This window comes from Xenopus tropicalis, chromosome 9 (genome assembly GCF_000004195.4).
Source record: "Xenopus tropicalis strain Nigerian chromosome 9, UCB_Xtro_10.0, whole genome shotgun sequence".
Taxonomy (NCBI): Eukaryota; Metazoa; Chordata; class Amphibia; order Anura; family Pipidae; genus Xenopus; species Xenopus tropicalis.
Window position 1 is genome coordinate 12,354,056 of NC_030685.2, and position 14,843 is coordinate 12,368,898.

At 43.9% G+C, this 14,843-nt stretch overlaps 1 protein-coding gene across 1 annotated transcript in view; it reads left to right on the plus strand.

Moving 5' to 3' along the window:
- LOC101735096 (integrin alpha-D) overlaps positions 1–12,220 on the plus strand; it is a 38,857-nt gene extending 26,637 nt beyond the window's left edge. Inside the window, exons 13-29 of the mRNA XM_031893830.1 lie at positions 159–368; positions 801–931; positions 1,108–1,256; positions 1,342–1,493; positions 1,619–1,723; positions 2,608–2,681; positions 2,906–3,047; positions 3,538–3,636; positions 3,998–4,077; positions 4,827–4,910; positions 5,219–5,300; positions 6,247–6,354; positions 7,941–8,036; positions 9,074–9,187; positions 10,335–10,439; positions 11,146–11,256; positions 11,341–12,220. Of these exons, the coding sequence (XP_031749690.1) occupies positions 159–368; positions 801–931; positions 1,108–1,256; positions 1,342–1,493; positions 1,619–1,723; positions 2,608–2,681; positions 2,906–3,047; positions 3,538–3,636; positions 3,998–4,077; positions 4,827–4,910; positions 5,219–5,300; positions 6,247–6,354; positions 7,941–8,036; positions 9,074–9,187; positions 10,335–10,439; positions 11,146–11,256; positions 11,341–11,454 (1,956 nt within the window). The 3' untranslated portion in view covers positions 11,455–12,220. The remainder of the gene's footprint in view (positions 1–158; positions 369–800; positions 932–1,107; positions 1,257–1,341; positions 1,494–1,618; positions 1,724–2,607; positions 2,682–2,905; positions 3,048–3,537; positions 3,637–3,997; positions 4,078–4,826; positions 4,911–5,218; positions 5,301–6,246; positions 6,355–7,940; positions 8,037–9,073; positions 9,188–10,334; positions 10,440–11,145; positions 11,257–11,340) is intronic.
- Positions 12,221–14,843: the final 2,623 nt, after the last annotated feature.

Below are 14,843 nucleotides of genomic sequence, written 5' to 3' on the forward strand. Positions count from 1 at the left end.
AGAACATGTTTACGAAAAAGGAGACAAGAAATCCTGTATTTCTTTTGATAGAGGATCAAAAGAGGATAGAGTGCAGCATTTGTAAGTGCTTATGGCTGTATTTACATAGATCTTCTGATAAATCTTACTTAGTTTTTACCTTTCCTTCTCCTTTCAAGACTTCAGTAACCGTCTCCTGTCCCATCGCTCTGCAAGGGGACCCTACTCAGTACTTTGGCCATTTTGGTTCTGCCATGTGTCTTCTGCCAGATTTGACCGGAGACAACCTGATTGACCTGGCCGTGGGTGCACCGTGTGAAAACCAAAACCAAGGAGCAATATACATATTTCCGGGACAGAAGGGGGGCTTTAGAACAGCTTACATTCAGGTAAGGAAGTATGATATGATTAACAGACTATAAATCAGTCTTTTGTGCCAAGTCATCATTACCACAACCTTACTTTCAGAGCCAGACATTGTAAGATTTAAGATTTTCCCTCCCATACCCAGTAGTCCCTTAGTGGACACCATCTTGGAAAAGAAACCCCTTAGTGAGTTGGTCATCTTGAGTGAAACTCTTAATCACCACCTCTATGCGGTGCCGTCCTGAGAACCCAAATATTTTAAAATGTGCAGAATTAAAAACAGGGGACTTTCATTAGACCATATCAGCTTCAACATGTAAAGGGGAGCTAAAGACAACCTTCAGCAGCCACCATGCTGATATCACTATTAATGAACAGCAGGGTTTCTACAGAAATAAATTGTTCTGTCTCAATTGATGTATTGAGTCTTTATTTCTCCTCATGCTTTTCCTTAGCGCATTGCAAGCAGTCAGGTTGCTAAAGGCCTCATGTTCTTTGGAAGGTCAATGAGTGGGAATCTGGATATGACTAGAGATTCACTGCCGGATCTGTCCGTAGGGGGTGCGGGGAAAGTCCTCATACTCAGGTAAGTTGAGTAGAATGACATGCAAAAGTAGCAGCTCTAATCCTTTGATTCTTCTCTTACTGCTTCTTAATGTTCTTCTAGATAAGTTCTGGCTCCAGTTATAACTTGGCAAAGACTTCTCTTTATTTGTAATGAAGCATCCTTGCCCTCACCTTGAATCTCTAACTCATCAATAGGTCTAGGACAGTTGTTGGAGTCTCAGTGTCCATGACTTTTAACCCCGCTGAGATTCCAATATCCTCCTATGAGTGCCCAGATGCTGATACGACAAAGGCAGCAACAACTATCGTAGTGTGTGTGACCTGCACAAGGAAGAGCCCAGCCGGTGAGATGGCTATCTATTATCTATTATCTATTCATGTTAATAAACTGGGGTATAATGAGTACCCTCTCCCAATTGTATTTCCAAGGAGAAGTCTCTGCCCAGATGACATACACTCTCCTGTTGGATGCGGGTCGCGTTCAGAAGCGGGCTGTGTTTCCTGGAAAAGAACATTCGCTGCAGCAAACGTTTCCACTAAGACAGGGCCGTAACTGTATCCCATACCCTATAACACTGCCTGTAAGTAACTATTTCCACTAGTTCATCATTCTTCACAGCTATGAGCTGGCAGGACCCATCTATCTTTACTCTATCTTTACTCATGTGTATGAGCCTCCCTCATATGTTCTTCAATCTTTTTCCAGGAGTGTGTGGAGGACTCCCTCTCCCCTCTCAGTGTTGCTCTTAGTTTCACCTTAACTGGACAATCTGTGCTCAGTCAGGATTCACCTACCAGCCTCTCGGAACAGGTAATGGTCACAAACACTGCCCTCGATCTAAGTCCATTCCCATGTTAAATATTAGTAGTATGCTTAATATTTACATGTTCTTATCAAGGTTGTGGCCTCTTGTCCATCTCCGGGCTTGGCAAGTCTTACTGACATTAAGGGCCGATTCTAGCTGTAGATATGGGTCCCTTAGACCAATTCGGCAGCTAATCGGCCCGTGTATGGGCACTACCGACGGGCCTGCCCGACCGATATCTGGCCTGAAATCAGCCAGATCTCGATCGGGCAGGTTAGAAAATCTAGTCGGATGGGGGACCGCATCGGCACGTTGGTGCGGTCCCTGAACCGACTTTGCCTATGCCCGTCATTATAATTTGATCGTTTGGCCCCAGGGACAATTAGCCTGGATTCTCCCGATATCGCCCACCCGTAGGTGGGGATATCGGGAGAAGATCCGCTCGCTTGGCTGAAGGTCTGACCTGAAGGTGTATGGCCACCTTTAGTCTTGAACCATAGTGGTGGGGTTGAACTATCAACAGTTAGCAACATTATTAGGTTAATTGCATCAAAGTTTTGCTAATGACAATTAATTCCAGTATGAGACATAGTAACTCCATTGTTGGTCTACATGAGATTGTGACTGGGGCCCTGTGGCTGAATAAGCAGGTCATTGGCCAATCTAGTAGCACATGTCGTATGCCCGGTTGATGGACAAGCTCAGTCCACCAGAGTGTGATATACCCATACAATTATCGGTCAAATGAATTTAATAACATAGACATAGAACCTGGATCAATGAGAAATGATTCCCTTTGAGAGTAGATGCCCCAATGGAGTGGCAGAGCGTAATTTTTCTCAAATACAATGAATACACTCAATCAGTTCCACTGCCTGTATCTCTTCAGGTCTCATTTCAGAAGAACTGTGGGAGTGATGGGCGGTGCCAGGATGATCTAAGGATCAACGCCACTTTTGGAGAGTGAGTAGAAACTATTCCTGCCTTGTATCTTGTGCATTGTATGAAGTAAATCTGTTGAAAATATGAAGATCGAGGAAACACAGTACCAATTTGTATCTCTCGGACTCTGTTAAAGAGCTTTTGAGTCTTCTAGATAAAGCAAAGAATTGCCCTTTATGGGTTATCCTAATCCTTGTATATCTCACATGTTCCTTTACAGTCTCTTACTCTTCTCTTTACTGCAGTCTCAGACACCTTGTGGTGGGGGTGTCTCTTGAGGTAAATGTCATCCTCTCAGTTCAAAACCATGGGGAAGATTCTTACAACTCTCGAGTTATTATAACATTCCCATCAGGACTGTCCTATAGGATGGTGTCTCTTATCCAGGTACTGATGTTCTGCCTACTTTTTTTCTATATACCTGCCTACCTGTCGGGGACTGTGTATATCTTTGTATCCACAACCTTTCTTACTCGTGAGCCACAGTCAAATGTAAAAAGACTTGGGGAGCAACACAAGCACCATAAAAGTTCATGGAGGAGCCAAATAAGGGCTGTGATTGGCTATTGGGCAGCCTCTATGCACACTATCAGCTTACAGGGGCTTTATTTGGTAGGAAATCTTGTTTTTATTCAACCTAAACTTGCCCCCGAGTCAGGAATTCAAAAATAACTCCCTGGTTTGGGGGCACTGAGAGCAACATCCAAGGGGTTGGGGAGCGACATGTTGCCCCCGAGCCCAATACACTTTAAAATGTTGAAACTAGGTCTTTGCAAGTGAAGCAATCAGTTCTTTATTTCTATGTTTGGATTTTTATTTGCTACTTTTCAGCCATGTAATTATTATAGATGCTAAAGTGTATATCATCGTCTTACAGAGCAACAGGCGCCTGATGACAATTAAATGTTCTACTCCTGAGGGTGAGAGATATGTTATCTGCGGTATTAACAACCCCCTGTTGAGACCCAATGCTACGGTAAGAGAACTGATGGCAGCAATAATAGACAATAAATGGGTTATAATCCTTTAGTGTATGACTATTATCAGTCATAGACCAATCTGCAGCCAGAGGTAGGCTTTTCTACCATATCCTCACCACCTTCAGTTGATTTCTTGCACAAAGTTAATGGGCCTATCAGGAAGCTGAAGATGATCTTAATACCCTAAAACTGCTGCTTGCTTGATATTTTACCATGTTATTTTCTGCGGGTGGCAATTTCTCACAGTGCAGCCATTCCACTTATGGATTTACTAGTGCTTTATCGAGAAGACACAATTGTAGGTTTTAGAACAAATGCGTTTAACTACAATACATTTCCCATGGTTCTCTCTTTTAGGCCACCTTCTTGGTCAGTTTCCATGTCTCTTCATTGGCTGATCTGGGAAAACGTTTGACCATTACGACCAATGTTACCAGGTGAGCAACAAACAGAGTAACTGAGTATTAGGGCATAAATGCCATACACAAAAAGCTTTGCATCTTATTTATACTAGTGGATAAGGATTTTGAGTGATTTATATTTAAAATGGATACTACACATGCATATTTTACAACATAGTAAAGTCTTCTAATGATAGTTCGCCATTGCCTCCTTGGTTTTTCCAGTAGCAACACAGCATGGTGCTCAGACTGTACATGATATGATCAGATCTGTGATGGTGGTCATCCACTAGTTGACCCTTATGCCATCTGACCAACCACCCAACCACAATGGGAACATACTGTACAATTCAAATATTAATGTGCCAGGTGGCTCAAAAGATCCCATCTGCAGGAAGTCAAGCAATGCTGTGGATCCTCTCACTTTCTTATTTGCTGATGTACCAACCACCTGACACACTCTCAGATCAGTAAATGACCCTTGTATGTATTTATCCTGCTTGTAGATCAGAGCCAGGCCGAATAGTTGTGGCCACAAAGTAAATATTACTTGGCCCTGCCTGATCACCAACCAACACTCCTTTATTCACCCCTCACACCGAGCCTCTAGCCTCCCTCTCTGCCTCTTGGTCCATACACCGTCCTCCCCCATCACTAGTTCCACATGCCCCCCTCCCACCATTCCCACCCTTGCTGACTAGATAAAAACTTGTCTTAAGTATATTTTTACATTGGATTTTGTTGAGTTTTGCTAGAGCTGAATCAATTCCTACATCTTTCCACAGTGACAATGGAGGAGCACCCAATAATCTAATGAAATCAACTGCAGAATTAAAAGTGTTGTATGGAATCTATGTGACTATCACCAGGTATGTTAGATAAGTCCATCAGGGATGGGGCAGATGATTTTAAAAAACAGGTTACTACTTGGGACCAACCAATAGGGCTTGCTGCTTTTAGTCTATATCTTGAGAAGATCCAATTGTTTTGCCAAACAAGTGGATCTTGTGCATAATTTGAAACCCCAAACCAAAGCCAATTACCTGGCAGGATTAATGTTTTGAAGGTAGGAATGTAAAAGGGGAGTGGTCAGAAAAGATTAGATTAGTCACAGACATGATTGAGTATTTTGCTCATTTTCCTCTTCCATATTTCTACATTGTTCTCTTTGCCGTAGCCTTGAAGAATCCACCAAGTACACAAACTTCTCCTTGTCAGGAAGAAGTCCCATAGTACGTGAAGTGAAGCACATGTACAAGGTAGGTAGATCTTTACCCCTCTTTTGACCCTAAGATTAAAAATAACTGAGCAATTAAGTTCAGTTTGACTATCGTTGGAGCCATTAGATCATTTAGAATATGTGCATATGGAATGGTGGCCATAATGGAAACTGATATCTTCTCTTGCCAACTTATGTTTGATTACCCTGTAATGCCCCAAGCTGAATAGTCTCCTTATGTTACAAGAGAGCAAGATGGCTAATGAATTCCTATTGGAGAGTCCACTTGCATCTGCAATTAGACTTTGAATGTCTACGTTCTAGAGTTTGGGACAAAAAGTCATCATAGACCCAACATTTTTACATGTGTTTGGGCAGGTAATCACCCCTATGTGGGCAAATACAGCAGGTTTATATTATAGTCAAGCACACCATCTAGTGGAAACATTTTAAAGATAAAGTGGAAGTTTTAAAAAATCAGCCTTATCAAAGTTGAGTAATTGTTTAATTTCCTATCTGCCTCGGGTCATACATTCTATGTTGATGATACAATCATAGATATAAGCAAACAAATCCCTTAGGGTTGTGACAGATGGGGAGATTAGTCGCCCGTGACAAATGTCCCTTGTTGTGTGTGACTAACCTCCACGATATGCCATCCCACCGCCTTCCAATGTTCTGGAAGCAATGGATAAGTATGTGAACACACAACACACTGACCTGTGTAAGCACAATGGACGTTTCCACCCAAAAAACACCGAAGCTCAGGATGTGACACATTGACTAATTCTGTAGAAAGCAAAGTTGCAGTGTTATTTTACTGAAAAATAATGTTGTGGTTTCCTTTCTGTGTTGGACTCCATTACATCTCATAAACCCTACAGCAACCAACAATTATGTTCATAGATAGAAAGAGCAAGAGGTATCATCTTGGGTCAGTCTTTGTAGCCGATGAATATACTGTGCAATGTCTCTATCCCCGGCAGGTTGGGAATCAAGGGCAGAGGTCGTTGCCAATATCCATTATTTTCATGGTTCCTGTGAAGCTGAAGGAGACTGTTGTGTGGGAGAAACCAGTTATCACAATCTCAGAGGTAACAGCGTTGTTATGTACCACTGGTCACTCGTACTGGGGTCTGTAGCTGACATTTCCTTTGCCTGCTCTGAGCTCTTTTTTTCTTGTTACTTCTGGAGGGGTCACTTACGAAGACAAGGGCAGTGTGCAAAGTGTGCCATATTTTTTACCCATAATGCAGTAACTGCATCTGTTTTGGCACACTGGGTGCAAGTTGGGTCTAGTGTTTTCAGTGTGGGGGTTGCGTCACTTTCACACTGTTGTTTGCATTGAATTCACTGGGCACAAGTTTGGTGCTTCTACTGACTCACTGTCAAAACCCTAGAACTACTGCCAGGTCTAGTGTGGCAACAGCTCCAGGGTTCCCGAACGTCAGTAGACTTGGCATGGTGATAAGCGAATTTTTTTTTCATTCTTCACCGCAAAATAAACGGGCATAGACTCCAATGGCAATAAAAAAAAAGTTGACCTTTGGTTCTCAACCTTCCTAATGTCGCGACCCTTTAATACAGTTCCTCATGTTGTGGTGACCCCCAACCATAAAATTATTCCTAAGACCATCGGAAATATGTGTTTTCCGATGGTCTTAGGTGACCCCTGTGAAAGGGTCCCGACCCCCAAAGAGGTCCCGACCCACAGGTTGAGAACCACTGTAAAGTTGGCACAAAAAACCCCCCAAAAAATGGCAGTGACTTTAATACATTAAAGTAAAATTTTTGCCAATTTGAGAAGTGAAATTGGACAGATTCTCATCACAACACGCCATTTATCAGAACGGGGCAAGTGTTTGGATGGAAGTACCTTAATGAATTGCATCAATATGCACTCTCCGTTGGGTCCATTCTCTAGCACCCGTGGATGCATTCGGAGATGACCCCTTTGGGTCTTGTTTTTAAAAAGAAAGGAAGGAAGGCCTCATAATATTGGAATGTGGGAGACATTTTTCAAAATTCCCTGATCACTTTTGACCAGTAATGTTTCTTTAAAACAATATTTTGGTCCAAATTTTAACCTAAATTTTGTTTAAATTCCAACATTTATTTTTCACCAGGTTGAGTAACATTTTGAACTCTTGGCAAAATTGTTGCACGGATGAAAATTCAGCGGCACCATCATTTGAAACTGGTGCTTGGCGAGAAAAAAAATCTTCTCAATTGCCGCCAATAATAGCAAATTGCCCCAGAATTGAAACTTTCACCCCTGTTGCAAAAATGTGGCAAAAATGCTTGGATTTTTGGGAGGGATTTGGAAAAATCAGCCCCACAGACTCATCAGCAGACCAATAGCTAGTATGTGGGGAGATCTTCAGAAATGGGGTCATTTTTTTAGGGCGTAATGATAGAGGAAGCAGATCCTGGGGCTGCTGATGTGTAGAGGGTAAAGTGGAGCCCCAAGTAATGAGCATTTTGAATATATATTGGTAAAAGCAGTCAACTTGTGGAAGTGTAAGGGTTTGCTTGATGTTTACAGATAATATTTTCTCATTCCCTATTCCAAAAAGTACTGAGATTCCCCATTCTGATTTGCACCTGGTGAAAAGCTTTGGACAAGGAGTGCTGGCCTGTTCTTCAAAAGTGTATTTTCTCATTCCCTCTTTCTTTATAGGAAGGTCTTAGCAACAGTACCACTAGCTGTACCAATACTGGGGAAATAACCAATACACAAGAGTTCCAGCAGCAGAACGAAGTCCGTCCAGTCCTGGTAAACTCTGAGCTCAAGTTTTCTGTTGCCTAATAACTCTGTAACTCTCAAAGTCTCATAAATTGCAATTTCAGACTCAGTCGCCATGTTTATTACCCACAATGCAACATTTCCCCCATCATTGCAATCACCAGGGGTAGTGGCACCTAACACAATGGCAGCTGATGAGTCAAAATGGATGTAGTAATACTTTGGCAGACACCATTGCACCATAAAACTTGGGTTGGTGTTCCATCAAAATGACACGTACTGCTGAGTTTCCATGGTTACGTTACATCAGGGATCCCCAACCAGTGGCTCGGGGGCAACATGTTGCTCACCAACCCCTTGGATGTTGCTCCCAGTGGCCTCAAAGCAGGTGTTTATTTTTTAATTCTTGGAGTGGAGGCAGGTTTTGGTTGCATAAAACGCAGTGTAAAGCCAAACTGAGCCTTCTATAGGCTGCCAGTACACATAGGGGCTACCAAATAGCCAATTATAGCTCTTATTTGCACCCCCAGGAACTTTACCCATGCTTGTGTTGCTCCCCAACACTTTTTCCATTTGAATGTGGCTCATGGGTATAAAAGGTTGGGGATCCCTGTGTTACACATTTGCCCTAAATTCAAGAACAGAAGGAAGGCAGCAGCCCCAAGCACCACTGTATCAATGTGCAAAGAGCGCCTTTTGCCTCAAGTACCTTTCATGAACAGGATTTATTGCTCAACTGACTGCGACCAGTTGTAAATGATCCCTGTAGATCACTTTCCAGTCAAAAATCCCATTAGAAATGTTCTTTTGTCTCAAGAATTTAATTTTCAGCCAACTAGCGGCACTGTTGGATTATTGATTATATTAGCAGTTTAAAAACTGCTAACATTTTGAAAACTAGAAAAACATATTGTGAATTTCGAAAGAGCCTGGAGGAGGAGCTAGTGTAATTTTACATTATTTGGTTTTAAAGGTTTACATTACCTTTCCCGACTCTTGATCCCATCAGGTTCTGAATTGATTACCCTTCATTCCTATGTCCTTTGATATATCTTGTTTCTCCATAGAACTGCACCGTGATGACGTGTCTCAGGTTTGTGTGTAGCATCAACAGTTTGGACATCCATAAATCAATCAATTTTACGATCACTGGGCAAGTGACCAAAGACTGGGCCACCCAGGTTAGTGAAAGAAATACCTGCACATTGCATGTAGGTGATGGGCAACTGTTGTTGAGAACCAACCGATCATTAATGGGTTCACATCTCATTAGATTTAACTCTATATTATACATTCTGCCCCTCTTCTATTTTCCAAACACTGAGAGAGTTCTTCACACTCCATAGCAGTGGTCTCTTAACCGTGGTACTGCATCCCCTAGAGCAGTGATACCCAACCAGTGGCTCAGGGGCAACATGTTGCTCCCCAACCCCTTGGATGTTGCTCCCAGTGGCCTCAAAGCAGTTGATTATTGTTGAATTCCTGGCTTTTGGGCAAGTTTTGGTTGCATATAAAGCAGGTGCACTGGCAAACAGAACCTCCTGTAGGCTTCCAGTCCACATAGGGGCTACCAAATAGCCAATAGCTGCCCTTATTTGAAACCCCAGGACAGTGTTGGACTGGGAACCCAGGGGCCCACCAGAAAACCTTAGAGACCCTAGGCCCAATTCCAAACTATTTTTCCTCCTTTCCTTACCCAAACTTTATTCTCCTAGTCTCTTTTATTTACATGCTAGCATCTATTCTTCCATCTATTTCTCCTTTCTTCCCATTCTCAAATAGGGAATGATCATAAAATAGGCCAAATGGTTAGGAACGGGAGGGCCCACTGACCCCTGGGTCCACCGGGGGTTTTCTTGGTATCCTGGTAGGCCAGTCCGACACTGCCCCAGGAACTTTTTTATGCTTGTGTTGCTCCCCATCTCTTTTAACATTTGAATGTGTAGGTAAAAAAGGTTGGGGGACCCCTGCCCTAGAGGAGCCCAGTTAAATCAATAATGGTTGGGAAAATATAATCCAGTTAGGATGAGATTTTGAAGGGCATAAACCCAAAACATCTAAAAATGACTTCTCTAGGGGGCAGTTATTAGCCTGCTGGTCTTGTTCTTAAGCCACAATACTTTTGTAGTTGTTATTTAGCACCTGAAGCAATGTAGATGTATAGTATAGTTCTTACGTCCATCTATGTACGTGCTTAAGCAATTTCCCTTTTTTATAAGTATAATATTTTATATACTCTATAATTACATTGTGCCAGCATTCCTAGAGAAGTCTGTCCACAGGAGAAGTCTAATAAGTGCGGCCTTCATTAATCATTATTGTTCTCAGACTGCCCACCAGAAAGTTCTGCTCCAAAGTTCTGCGGAAATTATGTATGACTCGGAGAGATACCAGCACATCCTAGAGCAGAACCAACCATTCACCAGAGCTCAGGTATTGGAGTTGTCTTTCTATCACGATTCAATTTACAACAAGAAAGTATAAGAATTATCTATAGAGGAGGCTGCGCGGGGTTTCAGTGATACTCCACTGAGCAGAATAGTTGGTATGAAGAGTGGGGATAGCAGGTATACTGACAGCAGGGCACTATAGTAGGACAAGATGGAGATAGCAGGACAACATGTCAACCTGAGATCAAGATGGCTACAGTTTGGCCAGGACCATGGATTCGGCTGAATCTGAATTCTACTGAATCCTGGATTCTGTGCATCCCTAGACAAAGTAAAACAAGTAAAGGCAAGAAGATAACAGTGTGGTAAGATAGCAACAGATGAAGCCAGTAGGGTAAAATGCCTTGGGTTTCAATAATACTCCACAGAGTAGATGGCAACAGTAGGGTAAAATGTAGACAACAGAGCAATATGGCAACCTAAGGACGAGATGGCAACAGCAGAACAAGATGATGAGTGTAGGGCATGATGGCAACAGTGAGGCAAGATAGAGATCTTAGGACAAGATGGGCAGTTTATAGACAGTAGGCCAAGATGGGAGCATCTCAAGATGCAAACTGATGGGACTTCAAACTAGAAATCAACAGTATAAAATAACAGAAATGCAAGTTTGCTCCCGGTTTACCAGATCGGGTTTAGACCTCTTTGCATGGATTGTCTTCATGTTTAATCAACTGTTTCTGCCTCAGGCCCAGACGGTGCTGGAGGTATTCACTGAGTACAACTACCTGCCTGTGATTATTGGGAGCAGTGTGGGGGGCTTGGTGCTTCTGGCTCTGATCACCGCTGGGTTGTACAAGGTAAGTGGTTGTATAGGGGGGTACATTTCCATAGGTCAGTCTTGTACTTAATTCTGTATTATCATCTACTGCCTCTGCCTGCAGGTGGGGTTCTTCAAGCGTCAGTATAAAGAGCTGATGGAATTACCAGAAGGAGAAACTGTAGGAGGTGAAGAGCCTACAATGGAGGCCCAATCTGAGCAGAAGCAAACGCAGTAGGGCAATAATCTCACACCAGATTGGGCAAGGACTGTGTATATTTGGAAATGGTGGGGTCATCTCAGTCATCTCTTCAATACTGTTTGAAGATAATAATAGGCTTTTGTTCATTGTACAACTTGGAATACATGTTATTTATCCATGTATTTTTATATACAACATATTACATGCTGGAAGGTTAGCTTGGTCCTGAACATCTGAATGGTCGTCATGTTAGGGATGCACTGAATTCTGGATATGATTGGGGATTCACCCAAGCAGGGCTGGAACTAGGGGTAGGCAAAAGAGGCACATGCTTAGGGCACAACACTTTGGGGGTACAGGGAACGAACATCTTCTGCCAAAGTTACCCCTAGTTTTGGCCCTTCTTTACCTCCAGAAGCTTCGTAGAAAACTTTGCGCCCTATCAGAGAAAGGCAGAGGCAGAACAAAATGGCTTGCTTGATCTCTCCCAAACTCTCGCAAGAGTTCAGGAAAGCTGTCATGTCCGCCTCTACCTGTCTCCCGTGGGGCGCAGTGAATCAATTGCCTTCCCTAGGGCACAATAGTGATTAGGCCTACCCCTGCACCCAAGCCTAGCAGTATTCGGATTCATCCAAATCCTGTGTTCATCCAAACTGAAACCTTCAAATTCATGTGACTTTAAGCTCTGGGTGGCCAGTTAGTGTGAGATATGGGGTAAGTTCTTTTTTGCTGCCCTTGGAACCCCTGGAACTATAACAGGGAGTTACCCCAATGTTTCTATATATCTGTAACCTTGTTATGGGCTAAGGGGGCCCAGCCTGAAGGCCAGTTAGGGGGGGATTTGGGGTGAGTGCTTATTTGTGCCCTGGGTACCCCTGGAACTATAGCGGGGTGACTGTTACCCCAATGTTTCTATATATCTGTAACCTTATTATGGGCTAAGGGGGCCCAGCCTGAAGGCCAGTTAGGGGGGGATTTGGGGTGAGTGCTTATTTGTGCCCTGGGTACCCCTGGAACTATAGCAGGGTGACTGTTACCCCAATGTTTCTATATATCTGTAACCTTGTTATGGGCTAAGGGGGCCCAGCCTGAAGGCCAGTTAGGGGGGGATTTGGGGTGAGTGCTTATTTGTGCCCTGGGTACCCCTGGAACTATAGCAGGGTGACTGTTACCCCAATGTTTCTATATATCTGTAACCTTATTATGGGCTAAGGGGGCCCAGCCTGAAGGCCAGTTAGGGGGGGATTTGGGGTGAGTGCTTATTTGTGCCCTGGGTACCCCTGGAACTATAGTAGGGTGACTGTTACCCCAATGTTTCTATATATCTGTAACCTTGTTATGGGCTAAAGGGGCCCAGCCTGAAGGCCAGTTAGGGGGGGATTTGGGGTGAGTGCTTATTTGTGCCCTGGGTACCCCTGGAACTATAGCAGGGTGACTGTTACCCCAATGTTTCTATATATCTGTAACCTTGTTATGGGCTAAGGGGGCCCAGCCTGAAGGCCAGTTAGGGGGGATTTGGGGTGAGTGCTTATTTGTGCCCTGGGTACCCCTGGAACTATAGTGGGGTGACTGTTACCCCAATGTTTCTATATATCTGTAACCTTGTTATGGGCTAAGGGGGCCCAGCCTGAAGGCCAGTTAGGGGGGGATTTGGGGTGAGTGCTTATTTGTGCCCTGGGTACCCCTGGAACTATAGCAGGGTGACTGTTACCCCAATGTTTCTATATATCTGTAACCTTGTTATGGGCCAAGGGGGCCCAGCCTGAAGGCCAGTTAGGGGGGATTTGGGGTGAGTGCTTATTTGTGCTCTGGGTACCCCTGGAACTATAGCGGGGTGGCTGTTACCCCAATGTTTCTATATATCTGTAACCTTGTTATGGGCTAAGGGGGCCCAGCCTGAAGGCCAGTTAGGGAGGGGATTTGGGGTGAGTGCTTATTTGTGCCCTGGGTACCCCTGGAACTATAGCAGGGTGACTGTTACCCCAATGTTTCTATATATCTGATATCTGATGCCATTTAGGGCTAAATGTTGGAGCTCAAAGGAAACTCCCCTACTGACGCTGTATTGATGAGGGATTGATGGGGGGAAACACGTAGCTCTCCCTAGTAACTCAAGCCATTCAGACACCCAGGGCCGGGTTAGGGAGAGGCAGGAGGCACAGGCTGCCATGAGGCTACGTTCTAACCAGATATCCCTGTAGGACTGTCCCTAGTACATGAGGAATCCCTATGCTGGAATGAATTTACGTCCTCTCTCTTTAAGAATGCCCACGCCGATGTTGAAATGACAGTTACTCAGGCAGGACAGGCCCATGTGATTCTTGCTAAACAAAACAGGAACAGACTTTTAAAAGGGACACTGACACTTTCTAGGGGCAGGGTACATATTTCATTTTCATTTTGAATTTGTTGAGCGATTCAGGTGCTCAAATTGGCTTCTCCGCAGCAGTGAAACTCAGGTTGTGCCCCATCTGCAAACTGCCAGCGGCCAAGCTGTCGCCTCTTCTTAAAGAAGAAGTCTGGACTTTGAGCAGCTCTACGGCTCATAAAGCATTTGGCAGATGCCATGGACACAAGAGGGATCATTTCCGTAGTCATTAAAAAGGCTTCACTTGACCCGTTCTGTCTCTCTAGTTACCGTTCTGTCTCCCTTGGCCTCTAACATCCTGGAAGGTATTGTGTTCTGCTTTATCACTTTTTTTGACCCATAATCTGTTTGACCCTCTACATTTTGGTTATCAACCTGCACACTCTTGTGTTGTATGACGCCTTATGCAGAGTAAAGGTGGCCATACACGTTAAGTTATCCCCACCTACGGGTGGGCGATATCGGGAAAATGTAGGCCATATTGCCCCATTGCAATGGCGGCGATGGGGCAGTCGGTTTGGGGAGCACATCAACAAGCCGATGCAGTTCCCGATCCGACTAAATCTTTTAACCTGCCCGATCGATATCTGCCCAATTTCAGGCCAGATATCGGTTGGATATGTCCGTCGTTCCTGCCCCTACATGGGCCAATAAGCTGCTGAATCAGTCCAAGGGACCGATATCAGCAGCTACAATCGCCCAGTGTATGGGGACCTTTCCAAATGGTCTTCAGGCTGCCAAAACCAAAGCTCATTTCTCTATTCTGATTCTCCTTGGCCTTGCATTTGATACAGCTGTCTGCCTGAATTAGACCAGAGAAAGTCTCCTCTCAAGTCTCTTCAAAAACAAACTCAAAGACTACCTCCTGGAGCCCTTACATAGCATCTGACTCAGTACAGGCACTTATAATGCTCCTATTGGTGTCTGTATATTAGATTGTAAGCTCTATGGGGGCTTTCCTCTCATTTCTTTACCACGTAGCACTTATATTTGGATGCAGCCGTATTGAGCACTGACCCGTGTCTGTTCTATTAATGTATTGTTCTGCGCTGTATGC